The sequence below is a fragment of the Rhynchophorus ferrugineus genome, unplaced genomic scaffold (assembly GCF_030347505.1).
Source record: "Rhynchophorus ferrugineus isolate W39M unplaced genomic scaffold, kcgeb_rfMv2 rfM9, whole genome shotgun sequence".
Classification (NCBI taxonomy): Eukaryota; Metazoa; Arthropoda; class Insecta; order Coleoptera; family Curculionidae; genus Rhynchophorus; species Rhynchophorus ferrugineus.
This window is the reverse complement of record NW_027472588.1, coordinates 2,033,784-2,060,457: the sequence shown is the minus strand read 5'-3', so window position 1 is coordinate 2,060,457 and position 26,674 is coordinate 2,033,784. Positions and strand designations below refer to the sequence as shown.

General features: G+C 35.1%; 1 protein-coding gene across 1 annotated transcript; it reads right to left on the bottom strand.

Moving 5' to 3' along the window:
• Positions 1-8,584: 8,584 nt before the first annotated feature.
• On the bottom strand, positions 8,585-16,832 carry LOC143202658 (uncharacterized). Its single transcript, XM_076414315.1, has 4 exons — positions 16,654-16,832; positions 14,851-15,019; positions 9,926-10,050; positions 8,585-9,398 (listed from the first exon to the last, which is right to left on the bottom strand). The coding sequence occupies exons 1-4, from the start codon at positions 16,830-16,832 to the stop codon at positions 8,756-8,758; spliced, it is 1,116 nt and encodes a 371-aa protein (XP_076270430.1). The 3' UTR covers positions 8,585-8,755.
• Between the last annotated feature and the right edge of the window lie 9,842 nt (positions 16,833-26,674).

Sequence of the window (26,674 nt, the reverse complement as noted above, 5' to 3'; positions counted from 1 at the left end):
TTTAAAATTTCAACAACATTTTTATGAATCATCAAAAATGTGTGGATGTTTACATATATCTTTCATTTGTTTGTATATTTATGTGTATAAAGTTAAAGTATAACAAATAATATAATATATATATTTTATGATTAACATTTTATGAATATTATGCAATAAATATTCACGAAACATTGTGTTTAAGTTTTTCCTTTCAATTCCTTAAACAAAATGTTTAAGGAATTTGCAGTTAGAACAGAATAATGAACAGAAAAATACAGGATAATGTCGGCACTGCTTTGAGAATGAGATGGTAAGTAAGGAAGGTATTTTGCAGTATGATCTCAGGGTCTCTTGTAAGAGAAAACCCAAAATACGGTGATTTCATAAGCTACCATTTGAATTTTCACAGATCCTGTATTCTACCAGATATTTTTCAACAATTTAGAACGTACATTTCATTCAATTAGAGCTAGTATTAATTTTTCCTTGTTATTATTAGCCCTAAATTAATATGTATTGACGCATGAAATGAAGAAAACGTTCATTTTTTGTTCAGCAGTGTTATTCTTTATGCAAAGGCTGTAAATATTAATTGGATTATTGACTTGCATCGAATTAGAGAATCCTTGGAACAAGAAATGTGGTGATAGTGAAAACGAAATAAATATAGAAAAATAAATAATACGTTTTTAACCATTTGTAATTATAGTAGTAGTATGTGGTTGATTATAAAAAGTTCTTTGTGTAGAGGAACATGACTCGAAGCCACAGGAAGGAAAAATAGAAAAATGACGGAGAAATATCGAAAAAAAAATCCGGTCGAGATGTCGACGGCGTCCATAGTCGGTCGACCGAATTGAGAAGGTCGAAAATAAAATTGACGATAATAATCGCGAGAGTCATAATGCGAACAAACAAAAGTGAATCGCAGCCGGAAATCCTATTAAAACTTTATTACCTTTTACAATTCCGCGTTCGGCGGCGAATGAATGGTGGAGCGGGCGACGGGGCCGATTTTTTTGCCCGGCCTCCTCCGACCACTCATAGAAAGAAAAACATCTCTTTATTGATAGGGATGGAATTGCTTGACCGATGTTTAAGAGGGTCCGAAGAATTAATCTTTTCTGACGGGGACCCAGGTCCCCAATCAAAAGGTCGGAGTTTATTCTTTTTCGGTTGTGTCGTGATTCTCGTCCATCTCGCCACTCGCATATTTATATCCACCCTTTTATTGTTTCTCGCTTTTTTTCCATCTCTATTTCCAACGGTGGTGTTGTCGCTGATTGTTTTTATGCCTTCTCTGGAGATCGTTCGCTAATGAACTTATGTATGTTTAATTTTTTATCTTATTTATTTCTTCTTTGATCACATTACAAAGAAAACAAAATAACTGGAATAGAAATATAAAAAATGGCACCTACGGAATCCAATTCTCCGGATGTTAAGTAACATAAATAAAATATTAATTATTCAGAATACCTAAGAGGTAGTCCTAGATGCATTTAGATACTCTAGGATGACTACCTACACCGAGAACTTCAACTACCTACTGTTACTCAGAAAATCGCGAGAATGAGAATCATTCTAATATTAATATCGAAGTATTGCAACTCTTGAATGATACTTTAGTAGCACTGAGACGCAAAAGGATTACGCCATATCGCCTAGTAGTGTAATGACATTTATTTAACAGAAAAAACATTTTTTTTAAAAATATATTTAATACATTGTTACAATTTGTATTTACATTAAATAAAATCTACCCCCTAAAAAAAGTATTAATAAAAAACTTTTTTCTGATTACGTTCTTTAAATCGCATTTTTTTACGATGCATTTTCTTTTAGAGCAGGCTAACTTACTTATTGCTTAAGCTACCTAGCTTATTGAGCAACATTTACCTTACCCTTATCTCAAAATGCTCTAGATTGATGCAGTCATTCCAGCACTCCTAATTTTTTACCTTTTTAATAGAATAATCTATTTTTGTTTCACAATATGCTTCAACTTTGGCAATCCCTTTATGGATTGAGTTAAATATATCTTTTTGGTGTATTTCTTTGTTATCTACAAACAGCCAGAAATCAATGGGTACCATTTTTGAACTATACGGTGGGTAGTAAACCAATTTTGACACGGTACATTATTTCGAAATCAACACAATTAATTTTAATAAAGCAACTGTAATTTTGAAACAATTAGGTTAGGACTAGGAAGGTTAGAAGGTGACGTCATCTATATATCAGGGCCGGGACTTACTGAGCAACGGGTAATAACGAAACCAAAATACTAATTCCAACTCAGTAATTTGTTGATTATTAAATTTATAGATAATATGCGTTTAAAATAGGGCCAAATTACATAAAAATGAAACAAATCGACGCGTAGGTTTAATTACATAAACAAAATAAATAAACATTTACAATGAATATAAGTGAATGATGATTAGAATTAAATGCATAAGATTTTTTTAATTAGATTTTTCAGTTTTTAGTGCGACCAATAAAAAATAATGTCAAATAATTGCATTCTCGTATTCACATCGAGACTTTTTATTCTTAGATGAAATGCCAAGTGTTTAAGGCGAATGTCGGAACGGATAGAGGTTTTGCAATATTTCTCCTCGAGTTTTTTCTATTTGAATATCGATGTGGAGCGACGAAAAGGCCTAGAATCCGACACGGACATTGCCGAATGCACGGCGTACCGAAAGCAGGAACGCTTCTTCGTCCGTATCGCACTCGTCCCCTCGCCTCAACCGACTACCACCAAAAGCAGCCCCTCGCCCCGCCCGGCCCCTCCGTCCCCGCTGCGTAGCCCGGCCAACGCACGACTGCCCCCATTGTCTTACTTTAAAGTCCAGCAGTGCCCGCACACCGAGCTCACTGACCATGGGAGAAAGCCCCGTTTCTGCCGCTCGGCCGAGGTATTGATCTTTGAGAAGGGAAAGTTTACAGCCCCTTTTGCTTGCGGAGGCCCCCCCGCGCGACCCCGCATCCCCCGCCGCGCCTGCCACGACCGCTGGTCATTCCGGGGGCGGCGACGGGCCCAGTTTGCATATTCTCCTGCGCGCGTAAGGATCTGACGTAGCAGGAATTTGATTTTCTCCACACCGGGGGCGGCGGCGGGGGGACGGACCACGGGGATGGGGTGAGCGAGGGACCGGGGGGTTGGGGTGGCGTCGAGGGGGGACGGGAGGGGCGATAGGTTTAAGTTAATTTCGACGGGGCGAGTGAGTTTTCGGCATGGCCGATTAGTTTTGTTTACTTTTTGGGCATCGCGATTGATTATTTGGCCAGGCAGATGCCGCGGTTTGAACGCCGGGGCGAGAGCCAAGAGCTAAAGTGAAAAATCGCATTTGCATCTTGCGCCGACAGCCTCCGATTCATACCATTCATGTTCCTGTATGTGTCGATACGAGATTTTCATCAATCACGGTCAGCGGATTGATATCGTACACTGACATAACCTCAATAAAACAAAATTAGTACAATTTAAGTTTGACTTAAAAAAAAAGTTGTCAAACATTTGTTTATGGAAAATAATCTTCAGTCTAGAACCACGAAGATTCGCGTTCTTTATTGTTAAATAAATCAGGTGATCGATGATCGATTCGGCATGTGAACGATCTCATATGATCTATTTTTAAGGAGGCCTACTAAACTATATAAAGGTTCTCATTCAAGGTTTAGCAATTCTGTTTGTTTACGTAACATGTTAATTACAAATATTGTCACCACCAGAAAAGCTTAATTTCATCAAAGAAGTCTGTGAGAAATTCCTTCACTTTCAGTTTCTGTCTTTGATTTGTTCTTCATTTATTGGCAGGATATCATTGGGCTGCCCAATCCAAAAATAAGAGAATAATAAGGTATACAATATTTCCTTTCAATACTGGATAGAACAAATCACTATAGGTATAAATATGCGAAGTAATCACAAGACTCGACAGGACCAGACAATATAGGAAGCAAAACGAGAAAAAACATAAACAAATATGATTTAGGTGATATTTTGACATGATCTTTCATGTTGTCGAAGTTGTTGCTTGTGCCGTGCAGTATTATAACTAGGTATATGTTAACGCTGCTTTGTGGCCTGACAACTAGAAAAGCGTAAATCCGCACGAAAATATGGTGTCGTGCAAGACATTCGACGTTTGCGAATATAAAGGCGAATTATAATTTGAAGATAACCGACAAATTAGATGGCTGAAAGCCACTCTAATTGTTGCGACAGTGAGCGATTGTGCCATGCGGTGATAGGCGTGTTGGGATCGGATTGGCGAGGGGGGAAATTAACATTTTTACCGCCCCGGCGAGCGTTTCATTACCGTTGCACTTCCGTGTGCCGACGACGATGTGGTTTTTTCGTCCGGTTTCGGCCGAGATGCGCCTCTCTGCCCCGTCATGAATGTATTAAAACATTTAACGTGGACTTTACGCACCCTTTTTACAAACTTTTCTTAATACCATAATTTTCTCGATGACAGGCAAATGATATCCTTTCCCAAACAGAACATTATAACCCTATAACTTTCCTTTTTTTCGGAATCCTTATTTTATTAGAGAGTCTTCGCATCCGTCTTACTTTTTCTTTCGGACGCCCGTCCGGCTTTACTGGGACATCATCGGCCTCCGCTCGCTCCATAAATTACTCGTTTGTTCGTCTAAGCTACACATAATTACTATAATATATCGTTAATAATAATACTAACTGTAGGTTAAGTGCAACGAATACAATAGAGTTTTTTGTTGAAAAGAAAGTTGTAGATATTAATTATGTAGCGAGCTTGAAGCATGTCGAATACTATATCGTTGTATCCAGAAATATAATCCCAGATGTTGAACAGGGGCGGGGTGCCAGCAGTGCCAACTTGCACACGATAACGAATATCTGGCAACCCCGAGAGTTTTATCTGGGAGAGTGTTCAAAAGAACTGTCGATCATTCAGTCACTGATCAGAGTTCAGTTCAGAAGTGCCACCATCGTCTACAGGTAAACCTAGCGCCGATACCTTTGATTTATTTTTATTTTCTTAATATTTTATATCGTCAGTAAATAACGTAAATCGTCACATAATGTAAACACCACTGTTTCATTTCGTTTTACCTCCATTCACCGAGCCATATAACACACCCTAAAATTACTTATAATTAATAAATTCTTTAAAAAAACATGTAGTAGATCGTTGTATCTACGAGGGATCAATTACTGACTCAGGAGATCTTCAGGAGTTTCTTGGATCTTCTCTTGTAAAATACTCTATCATTATTCTGCAGATTTTAGTACTGTCACCTTGACGCTACAAATTTTGCTTTTTTTCGAACTTTTCTTCAACGTCATTTCTTTTACATTTCATACCATGTTGATTTGATGTTGAGGTGGATCAAGAACTGCTGAATTGTCTAAATTTCTTTTTACTTAAGTGGAATCAATCAAAAATATCCAAATACTGCCTACTAGGCAGTCTGTACCAGAGTAATAACTTATCCAGTGAAGTCATACTATAGAGTCATATTAGTTTAAACGTAACATTTTATATATAAAGGTTTATGTTACAGAAAATTAGAATTCCCGAAGGTCCAGAAAGGAAGGAAGTTTCTGTCGTCTTTTTTAACTTCGAAAAGGGAAAAAATACAGTGTAGGATTATTGGAAATTGTTTGGTGTTTATGTTTATTACAAATGGTTTGCTCAGTTATTTTCATGCTGGTAATTTCAATCTCAATCGCTCATAAACAAGTAGAATCGCTATGGAACTGGACATGATTTTTATGAGAGTTTTGAATCATTTACATAACGCTAGATAGCAAAATAATCTCGATACATTATTGTGGATGGGGTTTTGATGGTAATATGAAACTGATTTGCTGCTGAAACGCATAATACGTACTAGAATAAAGTGGGAAAAAATTATAGTTGAAGTTCGGAAAAGTTTTTAAAACGCTTTCAAAAGCCAGGAACGAAGGAGGATAATACTAAACGCTTGGTGGGATTGAAATCGCAGCAGTTCTACAATAATAGAACTATTGCTTTACCAAAATATGGCGAAAGGTCACAGACCAAAACAGCAGACATATCACTGATTAGTGTTTAAAATATTTAGGAATACATTAGTTTTGAAAAAGTACGAGCAGTACGGATTATGACTCGATAAAATCAATCTGGTTAAAATCGACTAGCATCCATTAGAGTGAGTGAGGAACATCTATCAAAAATAACAGTCAGTTGAATTTTTAACGTAGGCCAAGCGTAAAACTCCCTTTTATTATCCCGCCGTGCCCTTGCTCGGTTATCCTCGTGTCCTTCAGGAACTTTACAGGATAACGGCAGCAGGAAGAGAAGAAAATCTACGGGTGGCAGTCGGAAACTTTGCTCACTTTCGCTTTCGGGTCCGTTCTATTTATTCGAAGAGATCACTTTTAATGTGCCTCTTTTTATTGATGGCATGGCTGGTCAATCGAGAGGTTGATGTTTAAATGTTCTGGTAAGTTTTTGGTGCAAGTTAAATCCGCTTATTTTGTCGGTGTATTCTGAGTCATTCTCGTTTTTTGTTGTTCTATCAATGAGGATTTCAGATTTTTCCATATTTCTGACACATTGAGCACGTGGAGAAAATGAAATCATTATTAATCTATTTCATAGATAAGCGAAAACTTATCTATGAAATAGACTATCTATCTATTATATTATTTCACCAAAATGACGTTGCTATATATGTTAATATTTTTACAATATAACCCACAAAATATTGTTTTAAAATCTCTATAGTATTTAGGATTATTTTTTTTACAGTCCTTTATCATATTTGTAATTTAATTTCATGTAAAATATGTGTGCAATTATTAAAACCTTATATTATATTATGTATATTATTATAACCTTATATACTATAATTTTTTCAATGTTTCTTTAAAATATACGTTCAGTTGGAGATAGCCCTGTAAGAGAAAGTTAAATACCTCCAAGTTGTGTCACCTTTGCTTGAAATTTGAGAACATTTACAAATTTTACAATAGTTATAAATTGGACTAGTTCTTGTACTTATTGTTCTTGAATTTTCAAACTTGGATGTAAAGATGTCATGTATCGTGCAACCTGCTAAAGAGACTGCTACTCTAATGGTTTAACATAATCAAATTCTCATTTATATCAAATATCGAAAGAATCATAAAATTGTCTTTCCATTTTTAATTATTTTATAAGCAGTTTGTTAGAGAGTTGATCTTTAAGCCATTCAATAAATAAAAGAGTTTAAATCAATTTCCTTGAGTCAGATGAACGAAGGACGTGAAAGACTCGGGAGGTAAGGGAGTCGTGATGTTTAACAGTTTTGAAAAATGATTCGCCACAGTGTCAAGAAGAGCGTTCGGTTCGGAGCATGTCGTGACGTCGGGGGTAGGGTGGGTTTGGACTGGTGAAGAATGCCTGCGGAACAAGGAGCGACGCGCACAAAAGCGAGACCGCCGCACAGAGCGAGGGGCCAAAGTTGATGCTAATGCTAAAATTATGTTACTAATTTATACTCCTAATTATCGATAGAGCTTTCGGCGATAGGTTTTGAATTTTTCATTAAATTATACGGGCCGGGCGTTGATTTTAAAAAGTGTTTTCCAAGAGGACGAATTAATTTTTCGACGACAAAGAAATGATGGTAATTTGATTTTTTTCTTCGGTGTGACGCTGCGACATTAATTAAAAATTGTTTTCGCCGCCCCGGCCTTATGTAAGGCGCTTAACAAAAATATACATAACGCTGCCTCGTTGCTTGCTTTTTTTCCTTCTTCTTCGCGGGGGCTTTTCGACGTTTTTAACGCCAGCCGGCCGGGGATGGCTGTGGTACCGCCTGATACCGGTCCGTGGAAAATGGTAAATTGGCAAGGCGATGGAAAATGAACAGCTGTGATGGACAGGTGCTTTTGATAACACCCAATTAATGTATCCATTTGAACCGTTAATACCATTTTGAAAATTACTGTAACATTTGGTGTTATTCTAATTTATATGTTACATTAATTAAAGCTCTTTCAACCATTCTTATAGTAATATTCTTATACTAAATGTTAACTGCATGAAAAAGTAATTAAAGTAATGTTTGATCAAGTAAATGTACGATGAGTTTTGATTTTTTAGGACATTCCAAATCATTCACAAGTTTATTTTATTACAACACTAAGTAAATTTTTTGTCATTTTGGGATTTTTTTCATCAAATTGTTGTCCCTTTTCTATTTCTTCATTCATCCCTCTTAGGCAAGTCTCAAATGTTCGAAAATTATCTATATTTTTCAAAATATTGGTTGTTTGTTTCTGCAATACTCTCCTATGCATAAAGAAAAAGTGAACGTTTTAAATGTTTTTCGTCATTTTGGTCATGGTCTTATAAAATGAGATGAGAGAGATTTCTTATGAAATGAGTCTAACGACCAATATGTCATATCAGTAGATTTAAATTCTAGAAATAATGAAATTTCTAATTTTTAAATTTAGAACGTTGACAAAAACTTATCCTCTAAATATTGATTATTTAATCGAATAAAATTTGTATAAAGCACTAAAATGTTTTCACAAGCCTAAAATTATAATAATTAAAACACATAACGAATTATTTAATAATTTATTATGGTAATATATTTTCAAACGTCAATAAACATTTTAAAGAGAAATAATAATTCGTTATTTTGTCAACAATAGTGAAGCGTATGCGTGCTTATTGTTCGAGAAAAGTGTCTAAAAGACGACAGTAAAATTGTTAAATCTTGAAGTCTTGCCAGTTCATTTCTTCTTCCGTGTCAGTGCTAACTGGCGGCACTTGACGATAAAATCTTCGGTTTCCGTGTCTAAGTCTTTGCCCTCTCTAAATCTTTTTGTTTTCAGACAAGAAGCCAGCGGAGATAATTCTCTCGAACTCTCCGAACTGCTCTCATACGACACCGTCGAAGTTACGTCCACCCTAATGATCTGTTCGGTTTCGGGACTCGGAGCTTTCGATAAAGAAAATCGGATCGTCTTCTTGACCTTCCCCTTGCCGCTCTTCTTGCTCCCCTCATCTTTCTTCTTCTTCATTTTCACTCGAATACTGCGATCGTCGCTCTCGTCGCTTCTCGACGACTTCAACATGAGTTCCTCGATGTCGGACGAGACGAAATATTCATCGACATTTTTCTCTTCCTCGTTGGACGTATCCAGTAAATCATCGATGCGGTAGGAGATACTGTAATCCTCATCGAAGATATTCTTTGTGGTCTTCGCGTCTTTTCCTTTCGTAAGCCTCGGTGTTTTTTGAGTCCAACGTTTAGGTTGGTTTTCCGGTTTTGGGGAGAGATCTTCCGGAATAGTTAGGGTGGTTATGGAAAGTTGTGAGTTGGTCGGGTTTTTCGGCGATGTTGGTTTTATGCGTGTAAGTTTGTAAGAGTATCTGGAACATCAAAAATTGGTTTTAACTAGAAACGTGAGTTTGAAATTTGGAGCTCATTCAATCTATATATATGTGAAGAGAGAACTTCATATCTCTTTTAAAAAATGTTGGGTCAATGAGAAATGTATCTGAAGGAAAAGTTTTGGGTTAAAATTTTACATCTTTGGTCAAATTTGTTTTTCTTTCTAAAACTTAGTCACAATCTTGATTATTCTATATATGTAATACGTATCACCAATGACGCCTTCGTTATTTTTAGGAACCATTTTATGTTTTTGGATATACTGTTATACTCTGTGGTCTTTGGTCAAATAAAATAGTCCCACATAACAGAGATTAAGAGTATAAACTTACAAAATGAACATATATAATTGGAAATAAGATGATTTCCTTTAAATAGTTGAAGATGTCATCTAGCTAGTGTAAGATGGCATCATCCGTAGATAATGTATATGATAGATAGTGATGATTCATTATTGTGTTCTTGTGATAAAATGATGTAGTAATGATAGTGTGTTCTTCCTTACCCATGATATCCTTTGGTAGTATAAACATCGTTGATGTCCGATTTCAAGTAATCCCCAGTTGATTTGGCTTGGTACTCTTTTCGATTGGTCAGTTTGATTGCCGTACACTTCATATCAGTCCGTGGCTGAATGAAAAAGATTAGAAGATGCGTTACAAGTTGTATAAGAAATATAGGGAAACAATAATATGGGATTATCGCGCGAATTAATTCAGATTTTATGCGCCTTTTTGCGGTTTTGCTTTATGTGAGTGTTTTTTTGTTTTAAAATTTATTCAGACACACATTTTTGCATGTTACACCGCCATAAGTCGTAATGGCGGGTGACGTATTTTGCAGAACCATAAATAAAATCGGTAATAAAAGGAGAAATAATGTTCTGTATAGGGGCATTTCAAATGAAAAGCTCGCGGTCTCTGATACAATAAATAAATTGTAATTCTTCGCTTCTTTTATTTGCCCGAAGAACTACTGGTGCTGACTCGTTGGTTGTCTTGTAGTTTCTCATTAAACTTTACGCTAACTATGCGATAAATTTACTAGGGATTCGTGATTATATTATGTTAAATGAATATTATTTGCCGGAAGTTTGAACAAGGAATTGTAATTTAATTTGAATATATAATTTAAAAAAATTATTTCAAATTTAATGGCAATATTGAGAGATTTGGATATAACAATAATTATATTATATGTATATTTAGTTGATACTAAATACCAACTATATTATACATATTTTTATGCTAATAAAATCTAGTATTCAATGAACAGATTCTCAGTTACATCCGTAAACCCTGCTATTCTGAGAGGAATCTACAAGGAACGACAAGACAATTTTTATGTCTTACTGTTAGCTTTTGGTCACAGTGTTGCTTTAGTAGAAGGACAGCTAGAGCGTTAATTAGTTTTATCATGAATCTAAGTAAAAACTTTCAGATATTTGTTTGAAAATGTAAATCTGTAATTATCTGTTAAATATTCAGAACAAATTAAGAGTGTATTACAACTTCGTGAAACTATAGTCAATGTTGTCCCACCATTTTTTTTACTATCCCACTGATATTTAATCTAATAAGTTGAAGTAATAAAATGAAAAGTTGATTGTATTAGGTAAGGTGTAGAACAATACATTTCTAATGATTCATATTTTGTTTAGAAAGAATATTTTTGTCACAGTCTATACATACTGTTATCGGATATTTAATATATAAAGTATATCCTATAAAATTGAGTTTTATTGCATATTTCATAGTAAAATTAATCATATAAATGGTAGAGTAGCCTTTACGAAAGATAAGTAATAAAAGGGAAGCGCCTATATTAGAATCATGCAAATAGGCAAGGTCATAGGTCCATCCCGAATCCATCGTTGTATGCCTCAATAGTTGACTTCAATAGAAATATGTTTTTGTTTCATCTTCGACGGACAAGTAACACAATGCCCTACGCCAATGCGGTAAGCAATCGCTCACAGCACCACCTGCATGCCTTTGTGCCCTTAATATAATAAAACCGGGGTGAAAAACTATTCTTTGAACTGTCGAAGGCGGCAAACAATCGGGTGACGTGCGGGGGCGGAGGACAAATACCGATACACCATTGCGGATTCCATTCAAGCCATGGGAATATTTCGGAAAGTACGCAGAAAGAAAAACAGATGCAGTATATTTGCGGGAATGTCTCACGGAATAGTCAATTTATAACACGGATAGTGAAGAATACACGATGTATTACAACAGATAGTGTGGAAGGAGAGCACAACCAGTTCGACAAGAACATGACTAAGCCCGGTGAAATTTTAAATATTTTTTGTTAACACTCTAAACACGACGCCACCTTACTAACGATGTGTTCTCTTTGGTTTTGTTGAAAAGAAACTCATATTTATTAAACTTAAAAGATCGTATTAAATTAAATATCAAATAACTTGTGAAGTATTTACAGAAATTACCAGGTTTGTGGTAATTCCTTTCGGAATTTTTTGATAAAGAAATCAGGTAATTTATAACTGAATGTTAAGAATGTTTTATTTATTCCAAGTATTGCCAATTTTCTATACACTTTGTTCATTTCTCAGTCAATGTTTGGATACCATTCCATACATTGCTACAATTTCACAAGTTTCTCTCGTGAGCTAAACTACTTTAGTAATTTTTTCATTTCCTTTGCAAGTGCATATTCCACTGATGCGAAAATGTGATAATTAGATGAAGCTAGATCCGGATATAATGGCGGGTGCAATAAAATCACTTGGATTCCCATCTAAATTCGCATATTGCCATGCTGTAAAATCACCTTATCATGCACATTAATGCATAGTTCAAATTAAGCGTTTGATGTTGGTAGCAATCAATATTAACTGTTTCTCCGGGTTTCAACAGTTCGTAATATACGACACCAACTTGGTCGCGATTTGCGATTGGGCTTTCAGCCAATGGGCATCGGCTTCGCAAGATGATATGGTTTTTTCGCTTAGAATTTTCAATATAAATTCATTTTTCATCACCCGTTACTATTCAGTGCAGAAATGGGTACCTTTCATGCCTTCGAAAGAACTCACATTCAACTTTTTTGCCAATTGATTTTGAATTTGTGTTAGATTTTTATCCAGTAATTCTTTCAATTCGACTTCTTCAAACGTTGCCCCACGCGACCACTATTTGTTTCGGTCTCTGCAAAACCCTCTTAATGGTGTAAAAGTGGCTGCAAAAGAGACTTGAGAGGTTTTACCACGAAAACGACACAAAGTTGTTTGTGGAAATACATTTATATCCATGATCTTCCAGTCGTTCAGACAGTTCTTAAGTTGTTTCAGGCGAGATAAGTTGAATGTCGTAATAGTATTCACATATTAGTTTTCTGAACTTTAAATGTGATAAAAGTTGTTAGAATCTTAAAATAAATTCAATGTTAACGAGCAGACAATGAAGATTAATCTCCAATGGTGAACACATATACGATATTGATATCCAGTCTATAAATAAAACAAATAAAATATTATTGCCATTAGGACAATAAAATTGTTGCTGATAGCTGGTAGGATGAAAAACACGAACATACTAGTTCGATCGCAGGGAGTCTCTGTATATGTTTTATTTATGAGGCATAATATATCATTTCGGAATTGCGATGGTGATAAAAATAGGCAGATTAGGCGTGCCGTATTTATAATGTTATTGGAAAAGTTAGTAAATAGAATTTTTTCTATTTTTATACCGCTATTTTCAGCGCGACTTTTAATCGAAATTGTCCCATTTCCCCCCCAAAGAAGGAGGGCCCATTTTTGTAGTGTCTCCTTCATTATTCGCCATGCGAAAATCATTATCTTTATTGGATGATTATTACAGTTTGTTCGATATCGGGAAGTATATCGTGATAATATAAAATTAAAATTTAATATAGACTATTTCAGTTTTAATTTCTTTCGATTCTCGTTACTATAATAATAATAATAGATAGAAAATACAATAAGACAAATATTTATTTAAAAAAGCCTTTTTGTAATAAATAATTCCTCTAAATGGCTTTAGCGGTAAATTACAATTAGAAATACAAATACAAAATGGGTCAATATTAATATAGTTATTTTAGTAGAAAAACTTTTGTTAAACTATTTTTAAAAAAATGAAAAAATTAACTGTTTATGTTTTCTTGAACTAACTATGAACTAATTAGTGTTTTTACCCCGGAAAACTTTAAAAGGTTCATAAAATAGTTCTGGAAAGGTGTAAAGTGTTGTTGAACAAGTAACAACATAGCGTCAATGACTTGTACGCTGTTTAAAGAAGTTCAAGCAGAATAAACATAGTTTCATACTGTATGTTACAAAGAATGTAGCAGTACTTTGTGAACGCTGCTCAAAACGGAATGATGCTTTAAATAATGAAATAATCTTAGTCATCTGGATGGAAGAAAGGATATAGCTTACGAAGTATAAATAAAAAAATCCACCAAAGGACTAATACAATAAGCTCAAATACTATAGAAAGGGAAATGTCTAAGCAATAAAAGGCCAAGGCAGTTTTTGAAGAGTTCCAAGTCAAACAGCAGGACTGTACAAAATCCCTTATGGGCGTGGGAAAACGTACATAAGAGAAATTGATAGAATGACAAGTATTTCAATGGCGTCTATGAATCTGGACATACAGTCAGTGCTGACTCAATACTGTAGTGATAATGGAATAATGAAAACAAATCCCGAGATGCGGTTGCCTTGCTCTGGTCTTCTATCAATGTCTTCTCATAAAGTTAACAAACGAAAGAAATGGTGACAGCTCACCATCTAACATACTGTTATTGTAATTGAATTTTTGAGTGAGCTTTTTCTCTTTCCAAAATTCAATATTTTAATAATTTATATTTTATTGTCAATTTGCGATACTTTTTTGAGATAATATAATAACTGTGTTCGTACAATGTTCTGATATATGAAAAAAATGAGCGATGATGATGATACATTAGAAAAAGGGAAAATAAATTTGTGCACATACGAAGTTTCTTATTTAACATGAAACAAATTTAAACTGTAACTTAATTAATATAATAATCTGAGTTTGCGTGAATATAAGAACGTCGAGATGTTAAAATTACTTGACAACATTCTACTGTTCAGAGATAGAAGAGACAAAAATCTTTCAAGGCGGGGTAGCTTAATTAAATTAAAATCAGTTTGGATTCAATACTTGAATAACATTATTAAGACAAAATTACTAGATAGTGAAACCAAAGAAAAATAAAACATTCTAGCAACAATTAATAGCTTTTAAAAGTTAATTCTAATGCACGATTTTATAGTTAGCCTACAAAAATGTGTATAAACGTTGGAAAGCTATAAAACAATAATAAGAAGCAGTTTATAATGCAACGAGTGTCATTATCGTGTCGAATTTGGCGAAGGTGCGTGAAAACAAACCGGATAAAATTTACCTTCAATCCTACAAGACATTTCCATTGGGGCGGGCATGGCCGTTGTCGCTCGGCGGATACAATTTTAATTCGCCATCTAATGGAAATTGACCTCTCAATTTCGGGGCCGCAGCTCCACCATCCGCCACCGCGCGTACCCTTTTCAAGTCGCCGACAGCAGTTAAGTGAACTTTTAAAAACTCCCCGTCGAAACTTACCTGCCGAACGGGGGTGGCGGCGGCGGCGGGGGCGGCTCGCGTTGTACGCGGCGTCGGAGGGGTGGGGGGACTCGATTGGTCACACGCTAATTTTGTTTTCCGCCTTTTTCGCATTCTTTCCGCCGCGCGAATTCGGTTACTGCAGTGGATCCAAACGAGCTACAGGTCTTTTTATAATTGTGTTTTTTCAATTATTTCGTCGAAAGGCCACTAGAGATTCTGCCGGGTCGATTTTGTTCATTCGGCCTTCGCGGGATGAATTTCAATGACCTAAATAGCATTTTAGAGTATTTCGATGTTTTGCGTTTTGTGTCTTCTTTGGCACGTTGTTCTTGAAAGTTTTGGGGATTTAAATCTATAATAGAATTAATATTTCTAACATGGTCGGCATGGCCGACGTACTGGCTAAAAGGTATGATAGGATTCGAATCCTGCTGGGGTATGGTTGTAATTTTATACTTTATTGCTTGTGGTTATTTATAATTGTGATTGTTCATAAGGAAGGAGCGCAAAATCTGACAGAAAAAATCATTCTAACCTCGCCAGAATCACGCTGGATAAGACTGGGATGAGCAGTATTAGGTCAGTCCAGATGAGTCCTAGTTGATAACAAGGAGACTCTAATTTTATCTCATATCTTCAGTTCTTTCTTTCTGGTCGAGCTGAACTGAACTGAATTGAGCTCGCATAACGAGAAACAGAGGGCAAAGAGGAAAAACAAAACTTAAAGATCACAGATGAGGTTTCGTCGAAATTTAGTAAAAAAACTATAGGTTATTATGAGAACAAAACCTGGATAGAAGTTCCTTATAGTTCCTGAATAGAAGATATACTACTTCAACATGCTAAGCAGTATTAGTGTTTTATCGTTTTCTCCATGAGCTTCTTGTTCCTGAGCTTCCGAAGGCGTTTGTGATCAAACTGCTTGATCCCATCCTCAACAGCAGAATGTCTTTATTATATTTAATTTTGGAACATATCAATGATTTTATTGGATATTGTATGAACATATGGAATTCACGTCTTGAGATGCAATTAGCAAATTACTCTAATTAATGACATAGTGCTTTAACAAGGCATGTGTGATTTATCCTAGTATGTGAACGGAGCAACATTTGGATAATACGGTAGGTGGAGTAAGAGGCCTATGAAGGCGCAGTATCGTGATAAAAAATGGAAATCATTTTCATGATAGTTTGCTTTTGTACTTCCAAAAAAGGGAAATGCAGCGCAGCCTTTGTAGATTGTAGACTCGTATTATAGTAATATATTTTATCTCGCAACATTATTGCTGAACTGAACCTAGACGAAAAAACAATTCTGAACCATCTACATAAGATTGGAATTTAATTTTGTGTAAATAAATTCAGTTTGAAAAACGCAAAAAAAATTGAAGTTACTTTTTGAATTGTAATTGAATATTGTTAATTTAAAAATGCAAATACTATACATATTAATTGCAACTCGTAAAGTTAAGACTGAAGTAGATCATTTTATTAGTTAGTGAAGGTATCGATTACTTCACAATTACAAGTTAAATAAAGTCGGACGTCTTGCATTTGTACAAGCTATTAACGGGGCGATTGTTGCTGTATAGGGTTCAAACGGGACGCGATCACGCAACCGCCCATGCGACAGTCGTGCGATACGGGTTGCCGGCCAGCGGGGGCGGACCGTCGGCCTGTTGCGTGTCTCGGTGACGTCAGCCTCGGCTATGATTGATGATGATCCCGTTTCGGTGGCGGGCCATCGCGGCGCATCGCACAGATAAAATTCGCGTCGCATTTTTTCGAAAGCGAAGGAAAGAGAAAAAACGGACCGTTCCCATCGTCGATGTTATCGTGGCGTTTCGCAGACGGTTATAACTCATCGCGGCTTTTTTATTTCGGGGTGCCGATGCCAATTAATAGTTTAATAACAGTGTCAGTCGCATCAGTCAAAAGAGCCGATCGCGAATAAATTTCGGCGCTAATGTCAATGACGGTCGCGGGTTTTTGTTGCTCGTTTTCGGACGCGGTGTGTGTTCCCGCTTCTCGGAGAGCGAATGAGTCAAGGCGCGCGAATATTTCCGATCGTCCGACAACTTTCAAAACAACTGTAGTACAATAGATTTACCGCGAATTGAGTTATGATCGTTTCCTCGTTGGGAACATTCGAACACCACGTGGTCGTAACACGGCCGTATACCCCAGTAGCCGCTGTAACCCTATAAAAGACTTTTTAAACTCGAACCTCTAACAACACGAGACCATTAATTTAGATTTTGAAGAGCATGTAACGTTATGTAAACTATATCATAGAGTAAATTGAGAATATCAAGATGTCCGGAAACTTCTTGAGCGTTGCCCTTTCAATTCGGCTATTATATGAGGCCCAATATGACTATTTGGACGCAAGTGATAGCAAATATCATAAAAATGGCAATCAATCGCAAATTTCCACGACTGTATATGTAGAAAGAGAAATGAAATTCTCGAAATATATGTATTTTGAGCTGAAAAAATTAATATCCACGTTAAATTACTTTTAAAACATGCGACATAGACAGAAATCTACCAATTTTTTAAAAGTACATTTTTCCTACCATTCTGTTCAAAGTCAAATTCTTGATAATCCCTTTAATTTTCATTAACATTTGATTATTTGGAAGTTAATAAGAGAAACAAATTTAAAAATGGTTAATCCACAAATTTTTACAACAACTATATATAAGGAAATATTACTTATAGTCTATTCAAAGTCATTTTGTACATACGCCATTTATATTTGTGTCATCAAAACGTCGCAATGTTGCCTCATTAACTCTTAGTTTTAGTTTAGTTTGGCTTTGATATACAACAAAATTCTAATCTAAATAAAATAATTGAACAAAAGTGTTATCAAATATAATTTATTTTAACATTATAGTACTTTAAAAAAGTACAGTTAATTACACAGTCATAATAGTTTATAGGTTAGAGTTATAACCTCTTATCACTATTGATTTCAAGAATTTTGACAACCGGGCCACTTTGACAGGCTCATTAGTTTACGTGTTCGAACTACTCACACACCATTGTGTCTTTTTTTAATTAGAATAAAATGAGAAACAAAATATTGTCTGATTCTAAAGCGAATTTACAAATTGCGGCAGACAATACATTAAACATCTTGATGACGTATGTACAAAAAAACTTTGAATAGACTATATAATTTTTACCATTAAGATTCATGTGATATTCTCAAAATATATGTATTTTGAGGTGAAAGAAACGAAAATCAATGTTAAATTACTTTAAAATTCATAGTTTTTAAAGATATGTGATATAAAGAAAAATTCACCAATTTTTTTGGAAAAGCAGTTATATTACCATTCAGTTCAACGTAAAACTCTTGATAGTCCCAGTAATTTTCATTAATACATAGATATTTGGGCGCAAATGACAACAAAAAACTTGAAAATGACTAAAAATTGCAAATTTTTACGACTATATAAATATGAAAAAAATACCGTTCTTTTTAACTTCTCAGATTAATATGATGATTAATATGAAATTATCAGATAAAGGTTTTAAAATATATATATTTTGATACCAAAGAAACGAGAATTCATGTCAAATTACTTTATAATTTATAATTTTTTTAGGTCAACAGAAATCATCTCATTTTTTGAAATACACTTTTCATATACTTATGTTTGTTTGAGTTGTACAATCGGTATGCGAGCATATATACTTTCTAGCTATCTTAGAAATAGATCAGTCATTCAGTTTATTTGCCATTTTAGTGTTCTATTTTTCTCCATTTTCATTGCTTATGTTATACTGTTTATTTTTATTTTCAGGTGTTTTATGCTGCCGTAATTTTCGTTTTCAACTATCATTTTATCAATTTTTTTGGGACTGAATATTAATTTTTCAGCTGTCTCGAGTGGCACGTTCACTTGTATGAGATTACTCAGCTGTTGTGCAAATGCTTCTTAGTTTATTCATTTATTTGTTAGCATTGGATTTTGTAAAATAATGTATGTGTAATAAATTTCGATTTAGTTTGATGACATGTTTATGGCTATGAAATCCAGTAGATCCTATTTTTTGGATCAGTTACTTGGTTTTGTTAATTTTCTTGTTGATATGGATATTAACCTAGTTAGAGATGTTTTAGGTCTAACAGACATTAAATAGATGTAGAACTACTCCAAGATTACTTTGTATATAAGACGTTGTCCGCGTTATTTCCTACCAATCATATAATAGACGTCGAAGGAGTTCATCAATAAACAATATCAATTTAATTGTTTGTTTTGAATGATCTCACGATAAGCTGACCTCAAGATGATTAACTCCATGTGAATGTACTCAGAAAATTCCCGTTCCATTCAATTGGGTTTCTTAGAACATCGTTGTTTAATTTTTATCTACTTAGAAATAATTTTATGATTCCAAAATTTAATCGAGTGTTTCGTATGACAATCTTATTCGAGAATATTAAAACCCGTAAAAACTAATATTAAAAGAAGCCGAATCCGAAATAACATCACCTTTGTTTTTTTTCTACTCGAATCAATTTTATCCCACACAATGATGGGAACGACCTTGAGCTACGCGGGCCGCAGTAGAAGAATGTTGCGTACCGGAAAGCGATGATTCTGCGGCGATTTTCGATCACGGAAATGCCGAGGGGGTCGCCGAGGCCTACCTGGTGCCGTCAGGTGGGCCGGGAAAGCCTCCCCGCCCCCCAACGCGACGCAGCCTCTCTTCGAGGAACTACTTACGCGCAGGTGGAACTTAAAGGAGTTGTGGGTGGGGAATGAGGAAATGGGAAACGAACGGCATATCGGTGGATTTATTTCGTTTAATTTTATACTAGGCCGATAAATGGGCCAATCCAATAAAGCCATTCTTGAACTTACATTATCATATTCTTTATATATATATATATATATATATATATATAGCAATATATTTATTTGCTATATATATATATATATATATATATATATATATATATATATATATAGCAAATATTGAAACCTATATGAACATTCGGAATACAAATATGGGGATGTTCCGCAAAAACTAATATACATATAAAACAAGTTTTTCAGAACAAAGACCTGAGAAGTATTGTAAATGCATCGAGATACTATAGGACTGATTACGTACAGCGAGATCTTCAGATACCCATTGTCACCAAGAAAATCAAGACAATTGTACACACCAGAACAGGACACAGACTCAAAAGAATCTTGTATAGTGTAGCTTAGCAAGGTACATTTAATAGAAAAACGGTAATGTTAAAACATAATCATTAATAGACCAGTTACTAAAATAAGGTCAATAGGTCATCATATATATATATATATATATATATATATATATATATATATATATATATATATATATATATATATATATATATATATATATGTATATTAGTTTTTGCGGAATATCCCCATATTTGTATTCTGAATGTCCATATAGGTTTCAATATTTGCTCATATACGAGCAATTTATTATGTACTGATAATTGTAATTTTCTTCAAATAATCCAATACACTTTCCTATATTTTAACTTCAGTTCTTTCCTTTTTTTTTACATGTTTCATCGAGCGAAGTTTTGTATCAAGGTTTATTCTCAGAAACTTAACGTTACTGTTATATGGAATGATATTATTTATTGTTATTGGTGATTGAGCCGTCTGATTATACGTGAACTAAAGATGCACAGATTTACTTTCGTTAATATTTATTATCCAAGTCTAGGTCCAATTATTCATATTGTCACTTGCCTGTTGTAATTTCGTTTTATTTTCCATTAGTGGTATATTACATGCGTAGAGTAAGTAAATAATTGGTCCCAATACACTTCCTTGTGGTACACCTGCTTTATTTTTTTTTATTGTAGAGTATTATTCCTTGTGTTTAACCCTAAACATTCTAGCTATAATATATATTTTCATATTAAATAATTCTAAAAATCTAAATTTTTAAAAATTCTAAATAATTCTAGTATTTTGGCATATCATATCTTATTGAAGGCTTGTACCATAAGCCACAAGAATATTACTATACAGAAACAAAATGTCTAGATAAAGTTTATATGTAAACATGCGAAATACGTAGAAATTATTTAAATGTAGATGTCCTAAAAGTCTTTTGCAATTATTCCTGAAGAGCCGTATTGGCTTTGGTAGTAGCAATAGTACACACATTTCAACATTCATCACAGATTTTACTTTTAGTTGTTCCACAATGTGCACAGTGGATAATCAGTATTTGTTATGATGATAATGCCTATTAATTAGATCGGATGGCGTTAAAAATGTTAGTCTACACACTTCACTATCATGTCGCACATTTAACTGATTAGCAAGCACAGTGAGGTGTCTAACACTCTCTCGAACTACTTAACACAAACATTCTGAATTACACTACTTATCAGTTCTAGAGGGATATCGTGCTGAAACGCTTTTTTATATATTACGGGCAATTGGCAATGGCTAGCAATAATTTATTTTAGAACTATTGCATTTTTTATTATACTTGGTAGTAGTATCCCATAGTTGGGATTAATTACATTATCAGAAGATGAAGTACGTAAAAGAGGATCTGATTGTTTAGTGTTGCGATGTAATCGCTTCATTGTATTCTCGATTTGTTTTCAATGATTTTTTAAAGTAATAACGCTGCTATTGTCTTTATTTGACACTTAGAGATACAAGATATTCGTTGGAAATGAACTGGAACTGGGTTTAATGAGACAATAAGCATATTTTTGGGCTCTGAAGTCAGTTCTCAAAACAGTTTTTAAGTTGATTTATTGGAATCAATAGTAAACCAATTCTAACTCTTCTATAAGTCTGCTTGGCATTGTTGCGGTTTGGAGTAAAAATAAAATAAGACTTAAACGATGTCTTAGAATTCTAAGGCACAACTTTTCAGTGAGTAAGTGAATGACGACGTTACCTTTACGATCAGATGATTCTATAGATTGTTACTTTTAAAAGTGCTATATTACGGCTTTATTGAATAAGTCTAACTTATTAGAAATAGCTTATAGCCCTTTATTAGAAAAAAATTAATTACTTTTTCCAAATTTATATATTGAATAAAGCCGCAATTATTTAAAAAATATATTTACAGGTATAGTTTTTAAGGGTATTACCAAATAGAAACCAGCAGATAACTCTAATTGTTATTTATTCCACGTTTTCTTAACAGCTATTGGACACTAGACAAAATAATCAGTAATAACGAACCCACGATAAGATGTTTGCCTAATGTAACCCGCGCGCAGAAATGAAGGAAACGGGGCAGATCCGAGGAGGTCCCTTTTTTCGACGATAGGATCGGGGGTTTATCTCGAAGGAGAGGACCGAGGCCGATCCGGTGGACGCCGTTTCCGTGAAATGAATGCGAACAAAATAAGGTTAATCGTCCATTAATTTCCAGGGAGAGTTTAGCCTAAGTAGAGACCCAACGTAACAGGTTGGGACCGGAGGAGGGACCGACCTTCTTGAGAGAGCCACCGGTCCTCGCTGCTGACCCCCTCGGCTTCGATTCAGTTGCAACGATACCGCTCTCTTGTGAGTGTGAAAAGGTCTTTGGTTTTACTTTTGATCTCTTGTCGAGACCTTGTTATAGGTCATCGTCGGGCCCTTATTTCTTTCTGGATATTTTATTGATATCAAAAAATGGAAAGACTTTTTTCTAATATATTTTCCTACCTTTAAGGTAATTCCGTTGGATGTAAGGAATTTATGTTAACCTTTTTCCCACTCGTCGAAATAACCGCTTATTGCATCGATTTCTGATATTGTCTTCAAAGCCTTCTTGGATTTATCTCTAATATCTATGGTATTTGTTTGAGCCCGCGAAATAATTCTGCCAAGAGGTGAATTTTTATGAAAAAATCACGAAAAATCAATGTTGTATGAAAAAATCCATTATGGTGATAAAAATATATAGCTATAACTGAGTTATCAGTTTAATTCTAGGATTCAGCATGATAGGAATTCTTAATGAATTAAAGGTCTACTTGTTTACATTACTATAATTCCTGATCATCTGTCCATAACCGGTCTCCTTTTCATCAGTACGCTGCTATTGCTTTCATCATCATTTTTGATCGGCCTCAAACGTTCTGGTATTGGATAATGTTTCCTATTTTTCAGATTATTCTGTATGATATTGATCCATATAATTTTTGGGGTTCAATATGAACAGCCCCATTTTTGAGGTTCAATTTATTTATAGAAAAAGTTAGTGAGGAACTAATTTATCTTTTTTTTAACAAACATATTCAATACAATTGTATGTCCCTGAATTATAGACTGACTGTCCCATTTTACTCTAAACGTTCTTTTAAATATATTCAAGGCATATAATATATTTATAATTAATATGTCATAAAAATACTGGTAAACATGTTTGTAGCCTAATGCCTGTGACTATCTTAGCCTGTATCTAAGATTAGAAGGTAATATGACCCTGCCTTGTCACTGGTATATGGATAATTATAATCAAACATATTAAGTACATGAATGTCCTGTCAAAAGGCACAGTTCGCAAGATTCAAATATACTTGGCTATAGACATAAGTGTGGGTTGAAAACTCTACAACAATCAGCAACGATTTTATCCAATTTGGTAAGAGGTGCATGCAATAGAAAAAATAAAAAAAGAACGTTTAAACTCAACTTTGATTAAATATAACTCACAGAAATTATTCATAACTAAATTGGTATCAAAACAATTTAGTCACCTAACAAACGATGCGTAATAAGAAGAATGAAGAACATTAAATGGTCCTGTTTAGTGTATAATTCTTTCGTGTCAAGATTAGAGTTGTTAAAATCGATTTGTTTGGAATTAGAGCTGTCGAGAAGAGCGTTTATAAGAAAATCAAAACTAAAAAACTTATTATATCAAACCAAACATAAACCAACACAGTCTCGAAGCGATTAACTGACTCTGGCGTGCGGAACGACCGTCGAACAACAATAACATACCCAATAAATAAAAGGAAAATAATATCGGGGTAAACGAGGCATTTTAATTCATTTTCGGGACACAGTCGTAACGAAAGAAACCCCAAAGTCTCGGGATGAGAGCCGGGACCCGGGCCGCCGCCGTCCCTCCCGCCCCTCCTCCCTCGCCCTGCTAACCCGAAAACCTGCATCCGCCGCCGTCGTAGTCGACGGCCCCGCCGCCCCCTCGGCGCTTTCCCTTTTCTTGGGCGCGCCTTCTCTCCATTGATATGGATAAAAGTGGAAGGAATCCCCGTTGGCCCAGGTCGGGACCGGCGGAACTTTATGAACTTTATTTTCTGATGGCGTGGTAATAGGTCACACTTTCGGTTTCTTTTGTGAGGCTGGGGAGGCGGCGCCAGCGCCGCCACCGTCTGGCGCGGTCTGGGGGGCGAAAGGTATCCCCGCGGGGCAAAACTTTCATCATCATTTTATTATATCTTTCGGATATGATGTCTGGAATGAATGCAACGGCGCTAATAAAAACACGCCTCGTTGCCGATGAGCGGACGGACCGATAAGTGTTGTCTTTTATCTTGCACATACCGTTTTGAATATAACTGTTTTTTATTGTATTTCTACGTCGCAAATTGATTAACATTTTTGAGCCTCCATGTTCTGTGGAACTTACAAGAAAATATCCCTCAAAATTAGTTTTAGACGTTTTTCCTCCAATTCCTCCCTCATTGATTTCTTTACATATGCCAAACTATAAACGAAGAAGTACACCAAATAAAAATTTTGAACTCATTTGAACTAAGACTACAGATGGAAAAAAATCTCTTTTCAATAAATATTTAAAAAAAGTTAAAAAAATTACTAAAACCTGATTAAGTCATTTGTTGAACTAGCTGGATCTTCGTAATGTTCTGATAGTTGCGGGTTTGAATCCTGCTGGGGTTTGGATTCCGAAAAGCCGGATGTCTTCTTTTTTTTTTTGTTTTTTTTTGTTCTGGCCTAAAAACCAGGCGGTGGAATGCATGAGGCATTCCTGGTCGTGGAGACTTGCCCTGGAGTGACAAGTTGGACCGGATTATGTGAGACTGGCTCTGGGCTTACCAATACACTAAACCGAAACCGCCTCACAGTTGACCCCTGTGGATTGCTACTGCTACTGCATTAAATTTGGGGATATGGCACCCGTTGATCGGGCAGCCGTTATTGGGCACGAGGGCCCGGCGATTCTGTTGATTCGCGAACCTGAGTTAACACACAACTGGATACTGTTGTATATAGCGATGGATGAGGTCGTTTCAGCCTGGAAAAGGGGAGGGAGCTTGGCGATGACGCGGTGCTAAGCTCCCAGCATGTCGGGATTTCCTTTGAGATGATCTTTAAGTTCGTTATTCGTCAGTCGGTAGGCTTAATGTCGATGATCGCAGATTAGAGTCCTCCTTACTGGCCCAGTCCAAATAAATTTTAGTTGGTAAAAAGTAGACTCTAAAATATAAAAAAAATGGATTCACAGTTTTGATGCATTCACGGTATAGATCGAATTTTGTTCCATCAGATTACCATTTTATCGATTTCTGCAAAACTCTTTTAATGTTAAAATCGCGAATGAAAAATCGAATTAAGTGAAAATATGTTCCACAGTGACGAAATTATGGTTTTATCCAAAAAAATGAGATCAGAACGACAAATATATCTTTGGTTACTGTTTGAAATGTGTTTCGTTTGAAAAACATTAAAAAAAAGCGGAATTACATTCCATCTATTTTAAATAAATAAATGTATTAATAACCTTCGCGATTGTTGCTATTCCCATTATTCTTTGATGTCGCGCGTCGTGACCTTAATTTTCGAAAACATATCGACGAATTCGCGGGAAAAAGAACCGCCGCGCTGTGGAAAGAGAAAAAAATCGGTTCGTGTTTGGACTTTTGACGTTTCGTCTATTGCAAATCAAATTATAAATATTCATCTCGTTATGTAACGTGTCTATAAATCCGAAATTATACGTTCTCGGGACACGATAAATTATCCGACGCTTTTTTCTTTCGACTCGATTTTATTGTTGCTGCTTCGCGCTCGAATCCTGCTCCGGAATTAGAAAACGTCGTTTATGGTGCCGCGCGCTTATAGCTGAAGTCATCATAAGTATTTTTTCATCACTTGCCACACATTTCCGCCATTTCATATTCATATATTCCATACTTAAAGAGTAAATAGAGATTAAACTTCATTGGCAACTTTGTAGAAATGTTTGGCGACGTCCAATCATATTACAATCGTCTTTTCAATACATTTTATTGGTTTGTTAGAATCTTGTCTTTGTCTTCATTATAGAGCCGCCAAAGCATTTTATTGGTTTAGGCTATATGGACGGCACTTCTGTAGTTTATTTGATTTCTCTGCCATTTTCTTTGTACAAGACCGACATTTTACAAATATTATGATAAAATGTTTGATATTATTTGTATTAAACAAGTTAACGGAATTATATCACTGAAAGAGAAAAAATTTACAATTACAATAAACAAAAAGATTTTTAATTGATCTCCTGAATTCAAGGCACTAAAAATATATTAAAATGCAAATTTTTTATAGATTAATATTTTTATATATGTAGACGTGAATGGTTACGTGTTTTCAAGGTGTCACCTAAGGCGTCTGC

Bases quoted from the DNA above. Each gene is read 5' to 3' on its own strand.
- LOC143202658 (XM_076414315.1), bottom strand. From the start codon at position 16,832: ATGCGACGCGAATTTTATCTGTGCGATGCGCCGCGATGGCCCGCCACC. The intron at 15,020-16,653 runs GTTTGAACCCTA...AGTTTTTAAAAG, and splicing joins CGGTTGCGTGATCGCGTCCC to TTCACTTAACTGCTGTCGGC. The intron at 9,399-9,925 runs GTAAGGAAGAAC...TTGATGTTCCAG, and splicing joins ACTACCAAAGGATATCATGG to ATACTCTTACAAACTTACAC.